Source organism: Balaenoptera acutorostrata, chromosome 6 (genome assembly GCF_949987535.1).
Source record: "Balaenoptera acutorostrata chromosome 6, mBalAcu1.1, whole genome shotgun sequence".
Classification (NCBI taxonomy): Eukaryota; Metazoa; Chordata; class Mammalia; order Artiodactyla; family Balaenopteridae; genus Balaenoptera; species Balaenoptera acutorostrata.
Genome location: NC_080069.1, coordinates 19,858,897 through 19,881,509, shown reverse-complemented (window position 1 = coordinate 19,881,509; position 22,613 = coordinate 19,858,897). Strand labels below are relative to the sequence as shown.

General features: G+C 39.7%; 1 protein-coding gene across 2 annotated transcripts in view; it reads left to right on the top strand.

The window, feature by feature from the left end:
• The window catches only part of SHC3 (SHC adaptor protein 3), a 150,784-nt gene that overhangs the window by 110,307 nt on the left and 17,864 nt on the right, over window positions 1-22,613 (top strand). The window contains exons 8-11 of one of the 2 annotated variants that reach the window (XM_007193520.3): window positions 6,911-7,061; window positions 8,015-8,102; window positions 10,843-11,001; window positions 14,425-14,720. In XM_007193520.3, the coding sequence (XP_007193582.3) occupies window positions 6,911-7,061; window positions 8,015-8,102; window positions 10,843-11,001; window positions 14,425-14,720 (694 nt within the window). Of the gene's footprint in view, window positions 1-6,910; window positions 7,062-8,014; window positions 8,115-10,842; window positions 11,002-14,424; window positions 14,721-22,613 lie in introns of both variants that reach the window. The other variant, XM_028161681.2, reaches the window with a different exon arrangement.

Here is a 22,613-nt window from a genome sequence, read left to right as displayed (position 1 = left end):
TTTTTCAGGTTGAGAAAATGTCCTTCTATTCCAAGTTTTTTGAGGGTTTTTATCATGGAAAAGTGTTGGATTTTGTAAAATGATTTTTCTGTATCTACGGGGATGGGTATTTGGTATTTGTTTTTATTCTAATGGTATGACATATTACATTAGTTGATTTTTGAACGTTGAACCAATCTTACATGGCTGGAAGAAATCCCACTCAGTCATGGTGTATGATTCTTTTTGTACGTTGCTGGACTTGGTTTGCTAGTATTTTGTTTTCCATCCATATTCATAAGAGATATTGGTCTGCAGTTTTGTTATTTTTTTCTTGTGGTATCTTTGTCTGGTTTTCATATCAGGGTAATACTGGCATCATAGACTGAGTTTGGAAACTTCTGTCCTCTTCTATTTTTTTGGAAGAGTTATGAAGAATTGCTGTTAATTCTCCTTTAGATGTTAGATAGAAATCACCAAGAAACCATATGATTCTGGGCTTTTCTTGGGATGCAAGATTTTGATTACTAATTTAATCTCTTTATCTGTTACAGTTCTGTTTAGATTTTCTATTTCTTCTTGAGTCATTTTTGATGGATTGAGTCTTTGTAGGAATTTTTCCATTTCATCTAGGTTATCTAATTTGTTGGCATATGATTTTTAATAGTTTCTCTTATAATCCTTTTAATTTCTGTGTGGTTGGTAGCAGTCTTTCCTCTTTCCTTCCTAGTTTTGGTAATTTGAGTCTTCTCTCTTTTTTCTTGGTCAGTCTAGCTATAGCTTTGTCAATATTGTTGATCTTTCTAAGAACCAACTCTTGGTTTCATTGCTTTTCTCTACTGATTTTCTACTAACTATTATATTTCTTTCCACCTTAATATTTATTATTCTTCCTTCTGCTTGCTTTGGGTTTAGCTCTTATTTTCTAGTGTATTAAAGTAGAAGGTCAGGTTATTGATTTGAGATTGTCTGTTATCATATAGGCATTTACAGTTCATAAATTTCCCTCTAAGCATTGCTTTACATTCAGCCCATAAGTATTGGTATGTTGTTTTTGTTTTTATTCATGTGAAAGTTTCTTCCAATTTCCCTGTGATTTATTTTCTGATCCATTTGTTATTTAGGCATGTGTTGTTTAATTTCTACATATCTGTGAATTTCCCAAGTTTCTTTCTAGTATTGATTTCTGCTTTAATTCCATTATGGTCTGAAAACATATGTTGTATGATTTTAATCTTTTAAAAATTTTGAGTCTTGTTTTGTGGCTTAACATATGGTCTATCCTGGAGAATGTTACATGTGGACTCGAGAAAAATTTATATTCTGTTATTGAACGGAGTGTTCTATAGATGTCTGTTAGGTCTAGTTGATGTATAGTGTTCAATTTTCTATTTCCCAATCTTCTCTCTGGTTTTCTATCCATTATTGAAAGTGGGTATTGATGTCTTCAAATATTAGTACTGCACTATTTCTCCCTTTGATTCTGTCAGATTTTGCTGCATATAGTTTAGGGTCTGTTGTGAGGTACATATAGCTTTATAATTATTGTATCTTCTTGACTGGTTGCTGTTTTATCTTTGTCTCTAGTAAAAATTTTGTCTTGAAGTCTATCTTGTCCGATATTAGTAGAGTTACCACAGCTCTCTTTTGGTTACTGTTTGCATGAAATACCTTTTTACATCCTTTTACTTTCAACCTAAATCTTTAAATCTAAAATGTGTTTTAAATCTAAAATGTCTTTCAATCTAAAATGTGTCTCTTTTAGAAAGCATATAGTTAGACCACGTTATCTTAAAAATCCATTCTGCCAGTCTTTGTTTTTTAATTGGAGTGTTTAATGTATTTACATTTAATGTAATTACTGATAAATTAGGATTTTACCTGACATTTTGCTATTTTTTTCTATATGTGTTATGTCATGTTTTTGTCCCTTTGTTTCTCCATAACTGCTTTCTTTGGTGTCAAATAAATATTTTATGAGTGAACTGTTTTCATTACCTTCTTTTCTTTTCTTTTTTTTTAACTGTCTTTTAAAAGTTATTTTCTTAGTTGTTGCCCTGGGGATTACAACTAACATCTTAATTTGTAACAATTTAGTTCAGATTAACACCAATTTAATTGCAATAGTATACAAAAACTTTGCTCCTATGTGGCTCTATTTCTCCACCTTCCATTGTGCTGTTATGTTATGAAGATTCCATATTTATACATTGAGTGCTTATCAACACAGGTTTATAATTATTGCTTTATTCAGTTGTCTTTTAAATCAGAGAGGAGAGGAAAAGAGTTATGGACAAAAACTACATTTATACTGTTTTAATATTTGCCTATGTTTTTAACTTTACCATTATCCTCTATTTTTTCATGTGACATGAATTATTGTTTAGTGGCTTTCATTTTAGCCTGAAGTACTTCCTTTAGTATTTTTTCATAGTGCAGATTTGTTAGTGATGAATTTTCTAGGTTTTTGTATATCTGGCACTGTTTTAACTTTTGATTCATTTTGGAGGATAGTTTTGCTGGGTACAGGCATATCTCAGAGATCCTGAGGGTTTGGTTCCAGACCACTGCAATAAAGTGAATATCACAATAAAGCAAGTCACACAAATTTTTTGGTTTCCTAGTGCATTTAGAAGTTATGTTTACAATATACTGTAGTCTATTAAGTATGCAATAGTATTATGTCTAAAAAATAATGTACACACCTTAATTATCAACACTTTATTGCTAAAAACTTTATTGCTAACCATCATCTGAGCGAGTTGCAAACTTTTTGCTGGTAGAGGGTCTTTCCTCAGTGTTGATGGCCGCTTACTGATCAGGGGTGATGGTTGCTGAAGGTTGGGGTGACTGTGACATATTCTTAAAACAAGACAACGATGAATTTTGCCACACTGATTGACTCTTCCTTTCATGAATGATTTCTCTGTAGCATGCGATGCTGTTTTATAGCATTTCCCTCACAGAATTACCTTCAAAATTGGAGTCACTCCTCTCAAACCCTGCCACTGCTTATCAACTAAGTTTATATAACATTCTAACCCTTTGTTGTCATTTCAACAATCTTCACAGCACCTTCACCAGGAGTAGATTCCATCTCAAGAAACCACTCTCTTTGCTCATCCCTAAGACGCAGCTCCTCATCCATTAAATTTTTATCATAACATTCCAGCAATTCAGTCACATCTTCAGGCTCCATTTCTAATTCCGGTTCTCTTGCTATTTCCACCACATCTGCAGTTACTTCCTCAACTGACGTCTTGAACCCCTCAAAGTCATCCACGAGGGTTGGAATTAACTTCTTCCAAACTCCTGTTAATGGTGATGATTTTACCTCTTTCCATGAATCATGAGTGTTTTTGATGGCATCTAGAATGGTCAATCCTTTCCAGAAGTTTTCAATTGACTTTGCTCAGATCGATCAGAGGAATAACTACGTATGGCAGCTACAACCTTATGAAATGCATTTCTTAAATAATAAGACTTGAAATTGAAGTTACTCCTTGATCCATGGGCTGCAGAATAGATGTTGTGTTAGCAGGCATGAAAACAACATTAATCTCATTGGCATCTCAATTGGAGCTCTTGGGTGACCAGGTGCATTGTCAATGAGTAGTAATATTTTGAAAGGAATCTTTTTTTCCGAGCAGTAGGCCTCAATAGTGGGCTTGAAATATTCAGTTAACCGAGCTGTAAACAGATGTGCTGTCATCCAGGCTTTGTTGTTGCATTTATAGAGCATAAGCAGAGCAGATTTAGCGTAATTCTCAAGGGCCCTAGGATTTTCAGAATGGTAAATGAGCATTGGCTTCAACTTAAAGTCACCAGCTGCATTAGCTCCTAACAAGAGAGTCAGTCTGTCCTTTGAAGTTTTTTTTTTTTTAACATCTTTATTGAAGTATAATTGCTTTACAATGGTGTGTTAATTTCTGCTTTGTAACAAAGTGAATCAGTTATACATATACATATGTTCCCGTATCTTTTCCCTCTTGCATCTCCCTCCCTCCCACCCTCCCTATCCCACCCCTCTCCTTTGAAGTTTTAAAGCCAGGCATTGACTTCTCTCTAGCTATGAAATTCCTAGATGGCATCTCCTTCCAATATGAGGCTATTTTATCTGCACTGAAAATCTGTTGTTTAGTGTAGCCACCTTCATTAATTATCTAAGCTAGATCCTCTGGATAACCTGCTGCAGCTTCTACATCAGCACTTGCTGCTTTACCTTGCTCTTTGATGTTATGTAAATGGCTTCTTTCCTTCAGCCTCATGAGCCAACCTGTGCTAGATTCAAGTTTTCCTTCTGCAGCTTCCTCATCTGTCTTAGCCTTCATAGAATTGAAGAGAGTTAGAGCCTTGCTCTGCATTAGGCTTTGGCTTAAGGGAATGTCGTGGTTGGTTTTATATTCTATCCAGACCAATAAAACTTTCTCCATATTAGCAGTAAGGCTGTTTCACTTTCTTATCATTCATGTGTTCACTAGAGTAGCACTTTTAATTTCCTTCAAGAATGTTTCCTTTGCATTCACAACTTGGCTAACTGTTTGGCACAAGAAGCCTAGCTTTTGGATGGTCTCAGCTTTTGACATGCCTTCCTCACAAAGTTTAATCTTTTCTAGCTTTTGATTTAAAGTGAGAGACATATGACTCTTCCTTTCATTTGAACACTTAGGGGCCATTGCAGGGTTATTAATGGGCCTAATTTCAGTACTGTTGTGTCTCAGGGAATAAGGAGGCCAGAGAAGAGGGATAAAGATGGGGGAACAGTCAGTTGGTGGAGCAGTCAGAACACACATTTACTGATTAAGTTTGCCATCTTATATGGATGAAGTTTGTGGCACCCCAAAACAATTACAATAGTAACGTCAGACATGCCTGATCACAGATGACCGTAACAAATATAAGAATAATGAAAAAGTTTGAAATATTGTGAAAATTACCAAAACGTGACACAGACACGGGAAGTGAGCAAATGCTGTTGGAAAAATGGCACTGAAAACTTGCTCAGTGCAGTGTTGCTACAAACCTTCAATTTGTGAAACATGCAAATTGTGAAATCTGTGAAATGCAATGAAGTGAAGCACAATAAAACAAACTATGCCTATATAGAGATCTTGGTAGATAGTCTTTTTCTTTTGGTACTTGGAATGTGACATCTCACTGCCTTCTGGCCTCCATTGGTTCTGATAAGAAATCCACTGTTAATATTATTGAGGATCCTTTGTATATGAAGAGCTGCTTCTCTCTTGCTACTTTCATGATTCTTTCTCTTTGGCTTTAATCAGTTTGATTATGAGGTGTCTAGGTTTGAATCTCTTTGTTATTCCCCATTTGGTCAGACAGCATTGTCATGTTTGATTTTTTGTTTCCTTTAGTTCTCAGAACATATTAAAAGTAGCTAATTTAAAGTCTTTGTCTAGTTAGTCCAAAACCTGAGTTTCCTCAGGGACAGTTTCTGTTGATTGCTTTTTTTTCTTGTGTATGAGTCAATTTTTTTTGTTTCTTTGCATCCCATAATTTTTTGTTGAAATTGGAAATTTTAAATAATATGGTGTGACAACTCTGGAAGTCAGATTTCTCCCCTCCTCAGGTTTTGTTGTTGCTGTTTGTTGTGGTTGTTTGTTGTAATGACTTTTCTAAACTAACTTAGTAAAGTCTGTATTTTTTGTCACATATGGCCACTGACAACTCAGCTCAGTTCATTTATTAGATAGCTAATGACTGAAAAGAGATTTCCTTAAATGTCTGAAACCACTAAGTCCCACAGTTTTTGCTGAGGGGTTCTGTGTGTGTGTTGGGGCACTCCTTCAACACTCAGGCAGCTGACAACTCTGCGTTAGCTTTTACTTCCTGCTTGTGCAAAGCTTCAAAGTCAGTCACAGGTGAGAACTAGAGCTTTTTTACGTCTTTTCTGAGCAGGCACAGAACGCTGGCCATGAAAACAACCCTCGTATACATGCAGCCTTCTAGATTGCCAGAATTATGTCAAAGCTTATTATTTCCCAGCTTTTCTTTTAAGCTTTCTGATTAGCTTACTCTTTACCCCAAATGTTATCTACTGTTTCAGTGAGCCACAATGTTAAAGAAGTGCCTCTAATTGTTTTTGACAAATGACCCTGGGGAAGAAGCTATGTTCCCTGGACAAGCTCTGAATCAGGTCAAATAAAGACAACCTTTGGAGTGGAGGATTCTAGAGAATGACCAGAAGCGTCATAATGACTGTTCTCTGGGAATAGGGCTTTGAAGGAGCCTCAATGCTCTTTTGCCCCCTCCCATGGCTATTATGCTGCTGGTTTTCACTGTGACCATGGGATTTGGGTTTTTAAGGCAACCATGGAGATGACAATAAAGCAAGTTACAATGCAACAAAGCTGTTGTTCTGACAGCTGTTTGTGTTTTTTTGTTTGTTTAATAAACACGCTCTAGGTTGCTACAAGCTTCTGGTTAATTTCCAGAGTTATGAAAAAGTTGATTATGAAACTTTCTTTGCTAGCTTTCTTGTTGCTATTACAGAGGAGAGAATTTTCAGAGGTCCTTACTCTGTCATTTTCCCTGATGTCACGAAATCTCCATTTTAAAGTTAATTTTGTTTTGGGTAAATTTCATAATGTACTAAAATGTGTGTCTATGCCTTGACAAACTGGTTATCCTTACATATAAATTATATCTTTCCTTATTAAAGTGTAATTTTAAAAAAGGAGTTCTTTCCTGTTTCAAATATGACCAGAATTTTCTAAAGGGTAGAACTGTGAATAAGTCAGGGATATTTGGCCAAACCACTCATCTGCTTTTTATATATGCCTGAGACCTAGATGGTTAAAGGGGCAGTGACTAAACTCTGCTTTCTGGGGCAACAATTACTAACATTAGATTTTTTGGTTTTGACTGCAAGCTCAACTTTTGGCTAAAGTCCCTGAAAATCCTCTTTTAACAGAATGCAGAGTCTAGATGAGCCATGGACTGAAGAGGAGGGTGATGGCTCAGACCACCCGTACTACAACAGCATTCCAAGCAAGATGCCTCCTCCAGGGGGGTTTGTAGATGCTCGACTGAAAGCCAGACCCCACGGTCCTGACACAGCCCAGGTGAGGCTTATACCTTTTTCCTTGGATGGTGGCTGACTAAACTTTATTTCCTTTTGCTTTCTTCAACTTTATTTTCAGGTCCAGACAGAAAAACTCGCAAACTTGTTTCCCCTTGAATTTCACAAAGCAGACAAGTAGAGGAAGCTTTTGTTTTAACGTCAAAAGCCTTGGAGCTATATTGTGATTCCTGAGTCTGGGAGTTCCCTCTTCATCCTAGCACAAATCCCATTCTACTGTGAACTTAATGAGGAAAAGAGAGAGTTCAAGACTTCTAAAAAGCCTGGGGTGCTTTGGGTTCTCTGAAAGGAGAGTGGATGTAACATGAGATTTTTTTGAGTTTTTCTGTTTTGCTTATTTCCCTGATCTTCCCTCTAACTTGAAATTCTAGTAAGGCATTCGTTTTCTAGAGTTATGGTATCTCCGTGATATCTCTTCGTTATAGGGAATTTTTTGATGTCACCTACCTTATGTGAATGACAATGCCACCAATGAAAGTGGCAAATAACATTGAAACCAAGTGTCAGTAGCTCTAAGTCTGAGAAGGAATCAGCAAGGTGGGCTTGCCAAGGCATGAATGGTTATGGGTGTATGTGCTGGGTGGGAAGTATGTTCTGACACACAAAATCTTTAACTGAAATCTATTTTAGGTCATGTTGAGTGATGTGGATGCAGGTAAAGAGCTCAATTTATGGTCACACTTAGGGAAGGGATGTGGGGGTTAATGAAAACAGGGGGCATTTGTAGTTTTGATGAGATACAGCCTCTTTCTCACACCCACACAAACTTACTCCCCAAATCTTAATGCCAACCGAGAGGCATGAAGGGAAAATTGGGTGTAATAAGCATGCAATCCGTTGGCCATTGAAGGCCCTTCTACTGTACTATGGCTTTTAAAGATGCAGAAACAAGAAGAGGATGACTTTTTCAGTCTGTGTATTTACATATGTCTATAGTTTGCAGGAAAAGAGCAAACTTACTACCAGGGGAGACACTTAGGAGACACGCTTGGCGAAGACTGGCAGCAAACACCTGTCAGGCAAGGTGAGAGGCAAGGTGAGGTGGACAAGAAATGTAAAAAATACTTTTTGAAAGTGACGTGCTCCCTAGTGGGTAGTTCCTCTCCTGTGGAGTGGCAGAATGACCCACTGGAAATACCTGCTGTGGGTGCGACTGCAGGTTCCCAGCCAGATCATAGAAATAGAAATAATGGCTATCGGGCATGTCTGAGGGCACACATCAGATGATGCTGCCCCTGGCACCAGGACCAGCTCACTGCCCCCACCCGCCCCAGTGCTTCCTGCACCCTGAGACTTTCCTCCTAAGGCCTTTCTCTGGCAGGAGGGCTTGCCTGCCCAGGGGCTGAGGAATTCACCTCCCCAGGGGCACCTGCACCCATTTCAAACGGGGCTGGTTTGGGAGACTGTGGGGTGTGCTTTGTGTTGTCCCTCAGCTCCCCGGCAGGGCTGAACCCCGGTGGCTCCCAGCAGTAGCTTGTAGCTTTCCTTTCCTTGCCTCACTCCTGCCTTCCCTCTCCAGGGTCAGCTTCAGGAAGAGCAGAGCAACGCCGTCCCTTGGCAGAGATAGTACCAGGGATACAAATCCCTCACAAGCCCTGGGTCCTGTCAGAGGACACTTCCACCTCTTATCCAACCTCTTAGCACGCACCTACATCCCACATTAAAAATTACATGGCTATTTAAGGACTATTTAGTTTAAGCTAACCGCTAACATGTCTCTATTCTCTAGACAGTTATTTCTACACATACATATATGTGTGTGTATGTATACATACATTTTTAAAGTCTCTTTTAATTTTAAACTTTTTCCCACCTCAAACATTTCTATAACTTTCAATGGCTCTGGGGCCCTGACTACTAACTGTTCAGGGCCTGAAGGAGATGGAGTGACAAACGAGCTAAGATCCAATGTAGACTTCTGGGTATAGAAATTTACATTTGTTGGTTTAACATTAAGGCTTTTCCATTCATTATTGCCATTTGTTCTGGTGAGTAATTGACAATATATTTTTAAAATTTCCCCCTGATGAAAGAATTTCATGTCTTGCCTGCCCCAGCTGAAAGATGACCCATCCATACTGCCTAGCCAATAATCCATAAAACCCAGTCAGTACACCACATGGCTCTATCTCAGAATAGGATGCAAATAGCACATTAAAGTTATAACTTTGCCAGAGGCACTTTTTTTTTAAACATTTTTCATCTTTGTTCTATATACATTTAAAAAGTATTATACAGCAATTGTGTACATAGACATATAACTCCTAAAGACAAAAGGAGACACATTACTTACATGAGATATTTACTCTATTGAAAATTCATCAGGTTTATTTGAAAATGAGGTCTTTTTTTATATTCAAGTTATTCCAGCCAGATCAAGAACAGACAATGTAAGAAGTTCACCGGGGCAAAAATGAGCCTTACACAAGTTCTTGTGTAAAGAGAATAAATAAATGTCAAGTTCTTATTTGTAAGCAATAAATATCTTTTCCATAGAACAAATACAAATGTTCCTTATTGATCTGCCAGCAGCCATTTCCCCTAAATGAAACTGAACTCTGGGTACCAACACCAGGGAGGGTGTGTCTCCCTGCCCCCGACTCAGCACCTGCCAATGTCTGAAGTGGGAAAGGGCCGTCGTCAGCAGCTTATTCACTGGGCTTTTGATCTTTTTAAAGATTAGTTTGTAAAGTTCTTTTTACAGACTGAGCTGTCTGCAGTTCATACAGATGTCTGAACGGCAGAAAGTCATCACTAAGCCAGGACTCATAGCGCAGGAACGACCAGTGACGCATAGATACCACATCCGGGGAGAGGAGTAGACAGAGCTCAGGAATTTGTGGAGATGCTACCCAGAGAAGGGGTTTTCGCAGGACACCTGCATTCTCACGCTTACAGGCCAGAGGCAGTGGTGCTGCCAGAAGTCCTTCAGTGGGCTCTTGGGAAAGCTTCTTCAAAAGCCCTGAACCCACTCTTGCCAGCTGGATTGAGCCGACTTCCACAGCCCACGAGATTTTTTTGAGTTTTTCTGTGACCTCTCTCCAGGCCCAAGGCGATCTTGAGAGTGTCTGTGGAAGCCTGTTAGAAACAACGATCCCGTACAAAGAATCGGATAGTGGCTCAAGCAGGGCAACACCCTTCATTCGCCTCAGGCGACAAGAGCAGGGACAGCCTGACCCTGCCTTGACAGAGTCTTGGTCCGGTTGGGAAGTCCCATGAAGGCACAAGCCTGACTCTGTTTTATAAGGAAGGTGCCTCATTCATTAGTAAGTAACTTTCTAATAAAATGGGGTCACAGCACTTGCATTGCATTTCTAATGGAGTTAAGATATGAAGCATTCCCCTACACTTAAAAAAAGAGCAATGAAAATAAGGCCCGCTGTTCTTCTGCCCAGTTATTTTGATCTCAGGCCTTTGTAAAGGGGATGAGGGGGCTGAGGCAGCTTCTGCAGCAGATGTGGCCCCCCCCCACCCGCTCCCCCCAGCCCGGGTCAGAGGTGCCTAGGGTCTTGGTAAGGCTCCTAACCTTCACGGCGTCCATCATCCTGGGCCAGTAGGTCCCATTTTGACAGGAAGGAGTGGAGAGCATCCTAGCAGAGTACAACAGGGTGTGAGAGGGTCAGAGAGGAGATTTAACGGATGGGCATCTGAAAGAAGGATCTTCTTATGAATGGGCTAAAGGAACTTTTCTGTGAATCACTGGGTAGCTTAACATGAATAACATTACGATCAGAAGAGAAAAGAGGGCTGTTTTCTTGTTGCAGGGTCTTTGGACATCTACAGCATGCCGGAAAGGAAATCGCATGTGGCCCCTACGGGAGAAGCCCCCACCTATGTCAACACCCAGTGTATCCCGCTGCAGGCTGGGCTGGCCGCGGGCAGCAGTGCAGAAAGCAGCCCACGGAAAGACCTCTTTGACATGAGTGGGTTTCCATTTGCCACTGGATTTTTCTCTTTTGAGGCTGTTTTTTTACATTGTCTTTTGTTTGAAATCTGTGCAATTACTGAATTTTCTTCTAGTGGGGTTTTGATTAATGACGCTGATTAGCTGTATTTTTCTGGGTTATGCTTGAGCTTTTCAAGGCTTTGAACTTGGCCAACCCCTGCTTTGGAATTACAACCTTCTCTGCAGTCCAGAGGCAAAGCAGCTTCCCCCTCTTTTTTTTTTTATTTAATTAGTTAATTTATTTGGCTGTGTTGGGCCTTAGTTGCAGCACATGGGATCTTTGTGGTGGCATGCGGATTTCTCTCCAGTTGTGGCATGCGGGCTCCAGAGCACACGGGCTCAGTAGTTGCAGCATGCAGGCTTAGTTGCCCCACGGCATGTGGGATCTTAGTTCCCCGACCAGGGATCGAACCTGCGTCTCCTGCATTGGAAGGCGGATTCTTAACCACTGGACCACCAGGGAAGTCCCCCCACCCCCATTTTATAATTGACTTTGCTCTTGAAGTTCATATTGAGACAAATGATATACATAAATGCATTCATTTATTTATTCACTTAGGTATTAATTAGATATTGTGTGCCAAATACTATATCAGTTTTAAGGATGCCAAGATGAAATGGCTTGGCCGCTGTTTTCATAGAGCTCTTAGTCTGTTGAACAAGACTAACATATAAGCAAGAAATTGTAATATACCCTCTTGTTTGCCTACACACACTCACTTTCCCTCTCACTTTTTCTCTTTCTCTCTCCCCTTCTTCCTCTCCACTGAACACCTACCATGTGTCAAATACTAGTCTACTTACTGGGGATATACAGGAAAACAAAATAGACAAAGTCCCTACTCTCATGAAGTTTAAATAACCACCATGTGTTACAGGTAGTGACAGGTACTCTGATGAAAAATAAAACGGGATAAGAAGATAACCCCAAACTACTGCTGATTGCACTATAGTATGATGTGTACCATGGACCTCTGTTTGGCATATAGATTGGGAAAAATAAATCATCCGTGAACTGATTAATGAAAGTGTAAATTGTTGTTAAGGAATTTTGAAAGAGCTTCCCAAGCTCACAAACAGCTTTTCATCCCCAAATTTCTTTTTCAATTTCCTTGAGAATTTTACAGGCTGAAGAGGGAGGGAGAGGAGACTAGCATTTAGTGAGTTTCTACCACATGGCTAGGTGCTTATTATTTTATTTAATTTTTGAAATAGTCCTACGGGTAGATATTATTATTATTACCATTTTATAGAGGAGGAAACAGAGAACCCTAGAGGTTTGGTAACTTCACTGCTGGTTCACCACATACAATACGTACCTGGTATTGCATGTGGGTGAGGACAGGGCTGAGTGCTTTTATAAACAGGCTGCACCATGACAACAAAAGTCTATTTTTCCCCAGAATGGGACACTGGACTCCCATTCTGATTTTAAAAATCACCAGAGACAGAAGAACTGTAGAATCATCTAATCCAATCTCTTCATTTAAAAAAATGTGGCAATAACCTAGGAGGTATGAAGCAACTTCTCAAGATGCAGAGCAAAGTGGTAGCTCCAGTTGTAACGATATCTCCCAACTTCAGTTTAGTAGTTGTATTTATGGTCAGACAATTTTCACTGTTTAATTTAGTCAATATACCAGTGACTCCTGGCCCCAGAGCCTGAGGAGAGTTAGATTGGGCTGGGGTTTGAGATGGGAAAAATGAAAGCCAGACCTCCCTTTTTTCATCCATCGATTTCTACTCCTACTCCCAAAACTAGAGAAGGGGAAACCGAAAGTATAAAGAGCCCTGGAGATGCTAGTACCTATTGAAAAGTATGGAAAAATAGACCTAGCACTCTGTGTTTATCTTGAACCACTATAGCTAAATAATGATGGTGGTAGTGGTGCTGATAGTGATTGTAATGGTACTGATGGTGGTAGTGATGCTGATGATTGTGGTGATGGTGATGGTGATGGTGGTGATGGTGATGAGGGTAATGATATGGTGATGGTGATGATGGTAATGGTGGTAACGAAGGTGATAATAATGATAAGATGGTGATAGTGGTGTTGGTGATGATGATGATGGTGATGATGATGTTGATAGTGATGGTGATGATGTTGATGCTAGTGGTGGGGCTGAGGTGACGGTGTTTATGATGGTGATGAGGATGCTGTGGTGATGGTGATGGTGGTGATGATGGTGATGGTACAGAAACAGAATACAAATTTTCAACTACTCCAGGTAATCAGGGAAAAAGTAGAATAAAAAGAGAAAATCTACGAACATAATTTTAGCCCGTAGTTTTAACCTCTTTTTTGTCCCATATCTGTAAATCATTTAACAAGTGTCAAAATGATTTAGTTTTGGTTTCATTTATTCACTTCACTTCTGCCCATTCTCTACCAACATTTAGCAAACTGGTCTGATTTTACAGCACTCACTGAATATTTATGGGGACAAATTATGTCCCAGGAACAGTGTTGGACTAGAGGGATGTAGCTGTGCCCAGGAGAGAACCATTCTTGTTCTTGTGGTGCTTGCATTGTAGCAGGTTGGCAGTGGGGTCCTAAATAATCATCACAACACCTTACACTTGTGTGGCACTGTGGGCATTTTTCAGAGTGCTGTTGTACATATTGCCTTGTTTGAAAATCGAACATTGAGATTTAATTAGATGAGCCTGGTGACTTCTCTTACCTCTGATATTTGTTGCTGTTAGAGTCATGGCCTGCAGTGAGAAGAGAAGTATGTTCTGAAGGGCATAAAGTCAAGCTCAATCTCAAACACTCACAGAAGAGCCTTTTTCTGCAGGGAAACAAGTGAAGGTCAAGGGGAGGTAGAGCTCCTAGCCTGGGGCAAGTCACACAAAAAGCACCCAATAAATGTCAGTTTTCTTCTCTTTTAAGAATTCACCTAATACAAAAATTTTGAAAGAAACATTTGTTGGGCTGGGTTTCAGTTTTGCATGAAATCAAAACCTTGCAACTTGTCTTTTCCTTTGTGTATTTTCTTTGGTATCGGCAGGTTTTTATTCAGAAGAGAACACATTTGTTGAAGAGGCTAGCCAATGTTCCAGAGAAAGTAGATGGCATGTAGTATGCATGGCCTCTTGCAGCGTGCAAAAATGAAGTCATTCTAACTAGTGAGGCAAAGGGTGTGCTTGAGTCTTTGGCACAAGACGCAATGCCCAGCTGTCTTGGGAAAGCAGACTCATCGGAATGAGTCATGCCAAGATTTGGGCTTTGCTTTCAAATACTTGTTATGATGAGTCTTGTTGTATTACCAGCCAGTCATTTTTCTCTACTTCTTTTTTTCTGGTAGAAGTTGCCTTTGCATTTCCAGCCCTCACATTGTACTGTTTATCATTTGTTCTCCTTGGGATTGACGTGTTGCTGGCAAATGTTGTTGGCAGAACCTTTCGAAGATGCTCTCAAGAACCAGTCCTTGGGGCCTGTGTTGAGCAAGGCAGCCTCCGTGGAGTGCATCAGCCCCATCTCACCCAGAGCCCCGGATGCCAAGATGCTGGAAGAGCTGAAAGCAGAGCCTTGGTACCAAGGGGAGATGAGCAGGAAGGAGGCAGAGGGGCTACTGAAGAGAGATGGAGACTTCCTGGTCAGGAAGAGCACCACCAACCCAGGCTCCTTTGTCCTCACTGGCATGCACAACGGCCAGGCCAAGCACCTGCTGCTCGTGGACCCGGAAGGCACGGTGAGCGCAGGGTGGAGTGTGGCCTGCACTGGCCAACCTCCCTCCGACAGTCTACCCTGGGCCACTGCACTGGGGACCACTTTCCCTCCTCTACTCACATATGCCTGCTGAGTCCTGACGGTCACTCCTCCAGGGCCCTGGAGACCAGGCCCAGAGGACTTATGCTTTCAGGCCAGAGCCAGGCTATAGAAGCCCATGGTCAGGGCCCCCTGTGCTAGTTATAAAACTTGGAAATCCCCAGGGCCCAGGTTGAAAGCCTTAATTCTCATGTTCTTTAAAATTAGTACAAAAACTGAGAAAGTTTTCCTTCCAAATACATTCATAGTGGACAAAGAAGTACAGTGCTCCTGGGCTTTTAATGTTTACCTCAAATATCTCTACAAGTTGAATCACCAGTTTTTATTTGCAGGTTATAAAATGTCATGAAGCAGTAAGTAAGCCTCCTATTAATTAGTCTCTTGCTTTCCCACTCAAAGAAGTAATACCTCATGGCAGTGATTTTGGCTCTTCCTCGCAGTACAGTTGTGTCTGAATAATTCTGTGGGATTGACTGAATATACCATCTTTCAGTCAATAAATAAATTTGACTTCACCCTGGCACAGTCCAAGAAGTACTAAGTTTAATAAATGTAGTTACCTTAGCCTAACCATTGAGTAAATTCCAGGATTGTTGTTTAAAATTTTTTTATCCAGTGAAAACAAAGCAGCAGGTAGAGTTATCTCAATAGTGGTTAAGAACATTGCGTTTTTTAAAAATTTTATTGAAGTGTAGTTGATTTACAATGTTGTGTTAATTTCTGCTGTACAGCAAAGTGACTTATACATATATATATATTCTTTTTCATATTCTTTTCCATTATGGTTTATCACAGGATATTGAATATAGTTCCCTGTGCTATACAGTAGGACCTTGCTGTTTATCCATTCTATATATAATAGCTTGCATCTGCTAAACCCAAACTTCTAATTCTTTCCTCCCCAACCTCCCCTTCCCCTTGGCAACCACAAGTCTGTTCTCTATGAAGGACATTGCATTTTTTGATTGACAGGTAGGGATGAAGACAGTCTTCAGTTGGACTTGGACACAATTTAACTGTGTGTGTTTGGGGAAAGAGGCGGTGTTACCTGAGATGATTTATTGCCTCAGGTGTCTAGACTAAGTTGCCTGCACACCTCAGCTCCCTAGACCTCTGCACCTTCTCTTCTCTTCCACCCTCTAGCTGGGCAACGATTCCCCATATATCCAATCCACCTTCTTTCATTGTGTGGATTTTTTTTACATATATGCACACCAGGGAAAATACATATTTTGTGTTTGTGTGTTTCAGAAATTTGCAAACATGATGTTATTCCACAAATCATTTCTTTCTTTTTCCCTTCAGTAGATGTTTTTAAGATGTCAGTGGTGCCTTCCGTATACTGAATTGTTACTTGGGTGAGTCATCTGGGGCTCACTGGATACACCGTCTGCACATCACCTCCTGAGCTCTCTTGTGAAGGATTGAAAAACTGAAGGTGCTGCAAACCTCGTGCCTGTTTCCCCTGCACCTGGGATGGTCTCTCTGGGGCATATCCCAGGAGTGTTTGATCACAGGATGTACATACATTTAATGTCATCAGGGGTTGCATCTGCTTCCAGAATGGCTGGGCTACTGACATGCACAGCAGCAGAGTGTGAGGGTCCCACACCCACCCCTTCTCTATCTAGTTTTGCTAATCTGGTGCGGGTGGGGAGTGAAGTGATGTCTCATTGTTTGCTGTACAATTCTTTGATTGCACTTTAACAGGTTTCTCCATAAATTTTATGTTCCTATCTTTCCCCCATGTTTCTCTTTTAATCTTCTTATTGGGTTTTCTTGAGTTTATTCCAGCAACAGAATCTCCATATGTACTCTCCCACATCTTCACCTATCAGATAGTTTTGTCTGTGACATTCTTCATCAGATAAAAGTCTTTTTTTGGGGGAATGTAGCCAAATCCATCAATTTTCCCCTTTATGGTTTATAGTTTTGAGTTTTAAAAGGTTTCTCACCTACAAATCACAGATGTACGGTACTCTGTATTTTTTCCTACTAGCTTTATTGTTTATCTTTCACATTTACCTTTCAATTCCAACTGAAGTTACTTTGGAAGATGATATAAGATAGGACCCAACACTTTAAAAATCGCCATGTAGTGAGCCAATTCTCCCATCACAATTTACCAAATAATTCATCTTTTCTCTGTGGTAGTGATGCTTCTTCTATTACACACTAAGTCTCTGTGTCATGGGTCTGTTTCTGGACTCTCAGTTTTGTTCTACTGATTTGACCGTCTGTTCCTTGTGCAAGTTCCATACTGCTTTAGTCGTTACGGCTTTAAACTGTCTTAATATCTGGTGGTGTGCGTCCTTCCTCTTGAGTCTCCTTTTTATAAGTTGTCTTAGCTATTCTCAGACCTTTATTCTTTGTTCTGATTTTAGATTCAGTTTATCAAGTCACCAAAAATACATGCTGGGGTTTCGATAGGACTTGCACTGAATTTACAGATTAATTTGGGGGGAGCTGACACTTTTCAATATTAAATCATCACCTCCATGAACATGGCATGTCTCCACTTATTTAGTTTTAAGATGTCTTTTGTTAGAATTTTAAAATTCTCTCCAGAAAGTTCTTCTGTTTCCATTGTTAGGTTATTTCCTAGGGTGTCTAGTTTTAGTTCCTGTTGTAAGTGGTATGTTATTTTTGATCACTTTTTCTCAGTAGTTGTTGCTGCAGGGAGAGGAAAGTAGTGTGACCTTGAGCCTGGAAATTTTGCTGATTGTGGTCGTTTTACTGGACCCGCGGTCATTGCCATTGCAAACACTGACAGTTTTTTCGCCTGCCTTCCAATCCCAGACCTTAGAGGGCACCTTTGAGCATTGGCCAGGAGAGGGCGCCCTTGTTCAGTTTCTAACCTGAAGGAATGTTTGAGGTTTTGTTCCCTTAAGGATGATGTAAGCTTTTGGAAGATGTCCTTATCAACCTAAAAGACTTCATTCATTCATTCACTCAACAAATGTGTACTGGATGACTACTAATCCAGGCATTGTTTTTGGCACCTGGGATATGTCCCTGAGCCAGTTAAAAGGGCAATCTCTGCTCTCATTACCTATTGATACATATTAATTGCCCAACTGCTTTTATCATGTATAGGTATTGAACTTTATCAAATACTTCTTCAGCAGCTTTTGAGATAATACCATGATTTTTTTCCTAAAGTCCATTCATGTGGGAAATTACACAGGTAGATTTTTCTGATGTTGCATCCTGGCATAAACCCTGCTCGGTCTTGACATAGTAATCATGGATTTGGAGTCCTAATATTTCCTTTGGGATTTTTTCACCTGAAAAAGGTTCATAAGAGAAATCTGTCTTCACTGTCTTTGCTTCCTTCGCTTGTGTGTGCTCGTCTGGTTTGCGTGTCAAGATTATGTGGTTATACACACCTCTTCCAATGATCTAGGCTTACTCAGGTCAGAGGAGACTTCCCCCACCATTTTACCTCAAATAGAATCCCCTAGATACCCCCTATTTCTTTACCTTGATTTATTTTTACCCTTAAGCACTTATCACAAACAAGTACTCGTTTATTTGCTAATTTGTTTATTATTTCGTTTCCCCCACTAGACTATAATCTCCATGAGGGTAGCAGTCTTGCTCATTGCAGTATTTCCCACCATCTAGAATAGTGCCTGGCACATAGCTGGTGTTCAATAAGCATTAGACAACTGAATACATAAATCAATCTCAGGCTTTTTCAGGTTAGGAGGTTGAGGACCGAAGAAGGTGACCTGGGGTCACAAGTGAGATTTTCTACACAGACTCAGTCCAGAGTTCTTTCCATTTGAATTGGCTGCCTATTAAATTAGTTGTAGTTATCTAAAGGAAAATAGGAGGGAAATAGAAATCCTATGAGAATATAAATATTTCAGTTGAAAATTTTAGGTATTTTTTTAAAGTTAAAATTTAGCTAAATTATACCCTCTTATAGATCAAAGATGATTAATTTTTTTGTTCACTCAGTCCTTATAGACAAAAAGATGATTTACAAAACATACGTACTACTACTAATATATTATGCATTCATGAACCAGTATCAAGATAATGTAGAAGACAAGGAGGACATGAAGTTAGACCAGGTGTCTGAGCAAGCCCAAACACCCCAAGCTGTGCTGTCTCTATAGCTTTAATTTTGGAGGAGAAATTTGCAGTATGGTTGGGAAAATCTGTAAATCACACCTACTAATAACTGTTCTTTTGGGGGGCTTTTTGTTGGATCTGATTATCTAGCTTAATTGATCTTATGGAGGACAGATTTAGCTGAAAAAGAAAATGGAAATGAAAGACTTAATTAAAAACGTAATGTCACTTCCTTGCTGTGAGGACACCAAAATAGACGATGAACACATTCTCTTCAATATTTATTCATCTGATTTTCATGGTAATTGGTTGGTCCCTGACTATAAAGGCGGAAACTTGGCAGAACAGATTACTCAGATAAATAAGGATGCAAAACAGTTCTACGTCTAAATTTACTCCAGAGTATACCAACCTATGTGCCTTCCCACTGTGCACTGATTGTTCAAGACGAGGGCGCCTGGGGGTGCTGGAAATGTGGGTGACAAGAATCACTGTGGCAGGGCTTCTGAGCTCCTGCAGAGGTGCTGAGGCTACTGACCCTAGATAACAGCAGCTGGAAAGAAGCCGGCGAGTGGGTCTGTAGGAACAGCCTCAGATATGGAGTCTGGTGCACCTTTTTTTCTTTTCAACATCTTTCAGAATCATTTAGTCAGCCCTCTGTGTCTAAAATTATTCCCTGAGTCATTTATCATTGATTCATCACTTTGGCCTTGAAGGGTCAGCAAAGTGATGTGGGCCCTGTGCTTGCATTTGAACAAGCTACTGCGGCACGTTGCTGGGTATTCCATGGGATTCATTAACGTGATCTCAGGTTACGGCATGTTTGAGAGCGTGTACAGGGGCTTTTGCATTCCTAAACTCACCAAACAATGACAACCATCCAACATCCACATTTATTAGGGTTTTATTTTCTTCTCAGGGTAATTAAGAAAACAAAAAGCACCCCCCCCATCCCTCCACTTAATAAAGCCCTGTTGTTATTTTGAAGTTCCCTTTGTACCAGTCAGTCTAGCCTGTGCTGCCGTAACAAATAAGGGACTCCCTTCTCCAACAATGAGAAACCTGACTCCCATTATTCTTAATGTTTTTCCCTATTTGATGAACTTCCTTGTATGTGGAAACCTTCCTCAGCAAGCCTGGATTTCGACTCCTCTGCCCAACTGTTCCCCATGTGGGTTCCCTCCTCACCCTGTTCATGTTTTGACACCCACACTGCTCGATCCTTCTACATACACGCCCTCCCCCTCCTTGGCTGTGACTTCCGTAGTGGGCTGCCCAACCTTCTCCTTGGCATGGATGCTTCTGACACCCTGTGCCAGTCCATCCATCCGTCCAGCCCTTGGGCACACCCACTCTGCCCGCACTCCGGGATGCCATTTGGGGCCATTGTGACTACATGACCCCCACAGCACAGATACCTGTCTTCTTGGCATTTGGACTTTTTGTTCGCTTAGGAAGGAAAAGGAGAGGAAAGGGAGGGGAAGAGGAGCTTTGCAAAGTATTTCATAACAGATCCTGGGCCTCCTATCATTCCTACTATAACTACCTTAGCACACATCTCTACCAATAAGGACATTAAAACAACAACAACATGTCATTGTTATAGCCAACAAAAGCCCAAACTAATTACTAAACATACTCAAAATTTCCTGATTATCTCAAAGATATTCTTTTTATAGTAAGTTTATTGGAATCAGAATCCATAGATGGTCCACATCATGCATTTCATTATGTCTCTTAAGAGTCTCACTCTGTAACAGCTTTCTTTCTGTTTCCCTCTACACCTTGATTTGTTTGACGAACTGGACATTCGTCTGTAGAATTTCCCACGTTGTGATTTGGGTCCTTGCTTTCTTGTGGCATTATTTAACTTGTTTCTTGTCTCTTGTATTATTTATGAACTGGTAAACATAAAGATCTTTAAAAACAGCTCTGTTGGGACAGAATTTACATAATACATACACACTTGAAGTGTACAATTCTGTGGTTTTTAGTATATTCTCAGATACATGCATCCATCATCACCGTCCATTTTGGAATATTTTCATGCTGTACCATTTAGCTATCACCTCCCTATCCTCCCATCCCGCAGCCCTAGGAACCACTCAGCTATTTTCTGTCTCTATAGATTATCCAATTCTGGACATACGTATGAATAGAATTATATAATATATGGACTTTTGACTAACTTCTTTCACTTAGCATAATGTTTTAAAGGCTTATTCATGCTGTAATATGTGTCAGCACTCCATTCCTTTTTATGGATGAATAATATTCCGTTTTGGGACATACCACATTTTATGATTAGTCTGTTGATGGGCACTTGGCTATTGTGAATAATGCAGCTATAAATGGTACGTACAAGTTTTTGCATGGACATATGTTTCATTTCTCTTGGATATATATCTAGGAGTGGGATTGCTAGGTCAAATGGTAACTATATAATTTGTCACTTGATGAAATGCCAGACGGTTTTCCAAAGCAGCTATACCATTTTACATTCCAACCAGCAGTGTATAAGGGCTCCAATTCCTCTATATCATCACCAACACTTGTTATTATCTGACTTTTTGATTCTAGACATACTAGTGGATGTAAAGTGGTATACCATTGTGGTTTTAATTTTCATTTTCCTTGATGACTAATGAGATTGAGCATCTTTTCATGTGCTTATTGGCCATTTGTGTATCTTCTTTGGAGAAATGTCTATTCAGATCCTTTGCCTACTTTTTCTTCCTTTCCTTTTTTTTTCTCTTCACTTTTTATTGTGGTAAAATATATGTAATATAAAATTTACCATCTTAACCACTTTTTGAGTGTACAGTTCAATGATATTAAGTATGTTTATATAGTTATGCAACCACCACCACCATCCATCTCCAGAACTCTTCTCATCTTTCAAAACTGAAACTTTATACCTATTGGACAATAACTTCCCATTCCCACCCCCCAGTCCCTGGCATCCACCATTTTACTTTCTGTATCTATGATTTTGACTCCTCTAAGTATACCTCATATAAGTGGAATCATACAGTATTTGTCATTTTGTAATTGGTTTATTTCACTTAGCACAATGCCCTCAAGTTTCATCCACATTGTAGAATGTGTCAGAATTTCCTTCCTTTTTAAGGCTAAACAATATTCCATTATATGTATATATCACATTTTGCTTATCCATTCATCAGTGGATGGACATTTGTGTTGCTTCCTTGTTTTAGCTATTGTGAAAAATGCTGCTATGAACATGGGTATGCAAATATCTCTTCCAGACCCTGCTTTCAATTTTTTTAGTATATATCCAGAGGTGGATTTACTGGATCATATGGTAATTCATTTGTAATATTTTCTTGAGAACCCATCATATTTTTTCCACAGTGGCTGCACCATTTTACATTCTCAGCAACAGTATACAAGGGTACCAATTTCTACACATCCTCTCCAGCACTTATTTTCTATTTTCTTGATAGTAGCCATCCTAATGGATGTGAGATGGTATTTCATTGTAGTTTTGATTTGCATTTCCCTAATGATCAGTTTTGTTGAGCATCTTTTTGTGTGCTTATTGGTCATTTATATATCTTCTTTAGATAAATGGCAGCTCAAGTTCTTTGCGCATTTTTTAAATTGAGTTGTTTGGGTTTTTTTATCGTTGAGTTTTAGGAGTTTTCTATATATTCTGGATATTAATTCCTTATTAAATACATGATCTACACATACTTTCTTCCATTCTGTG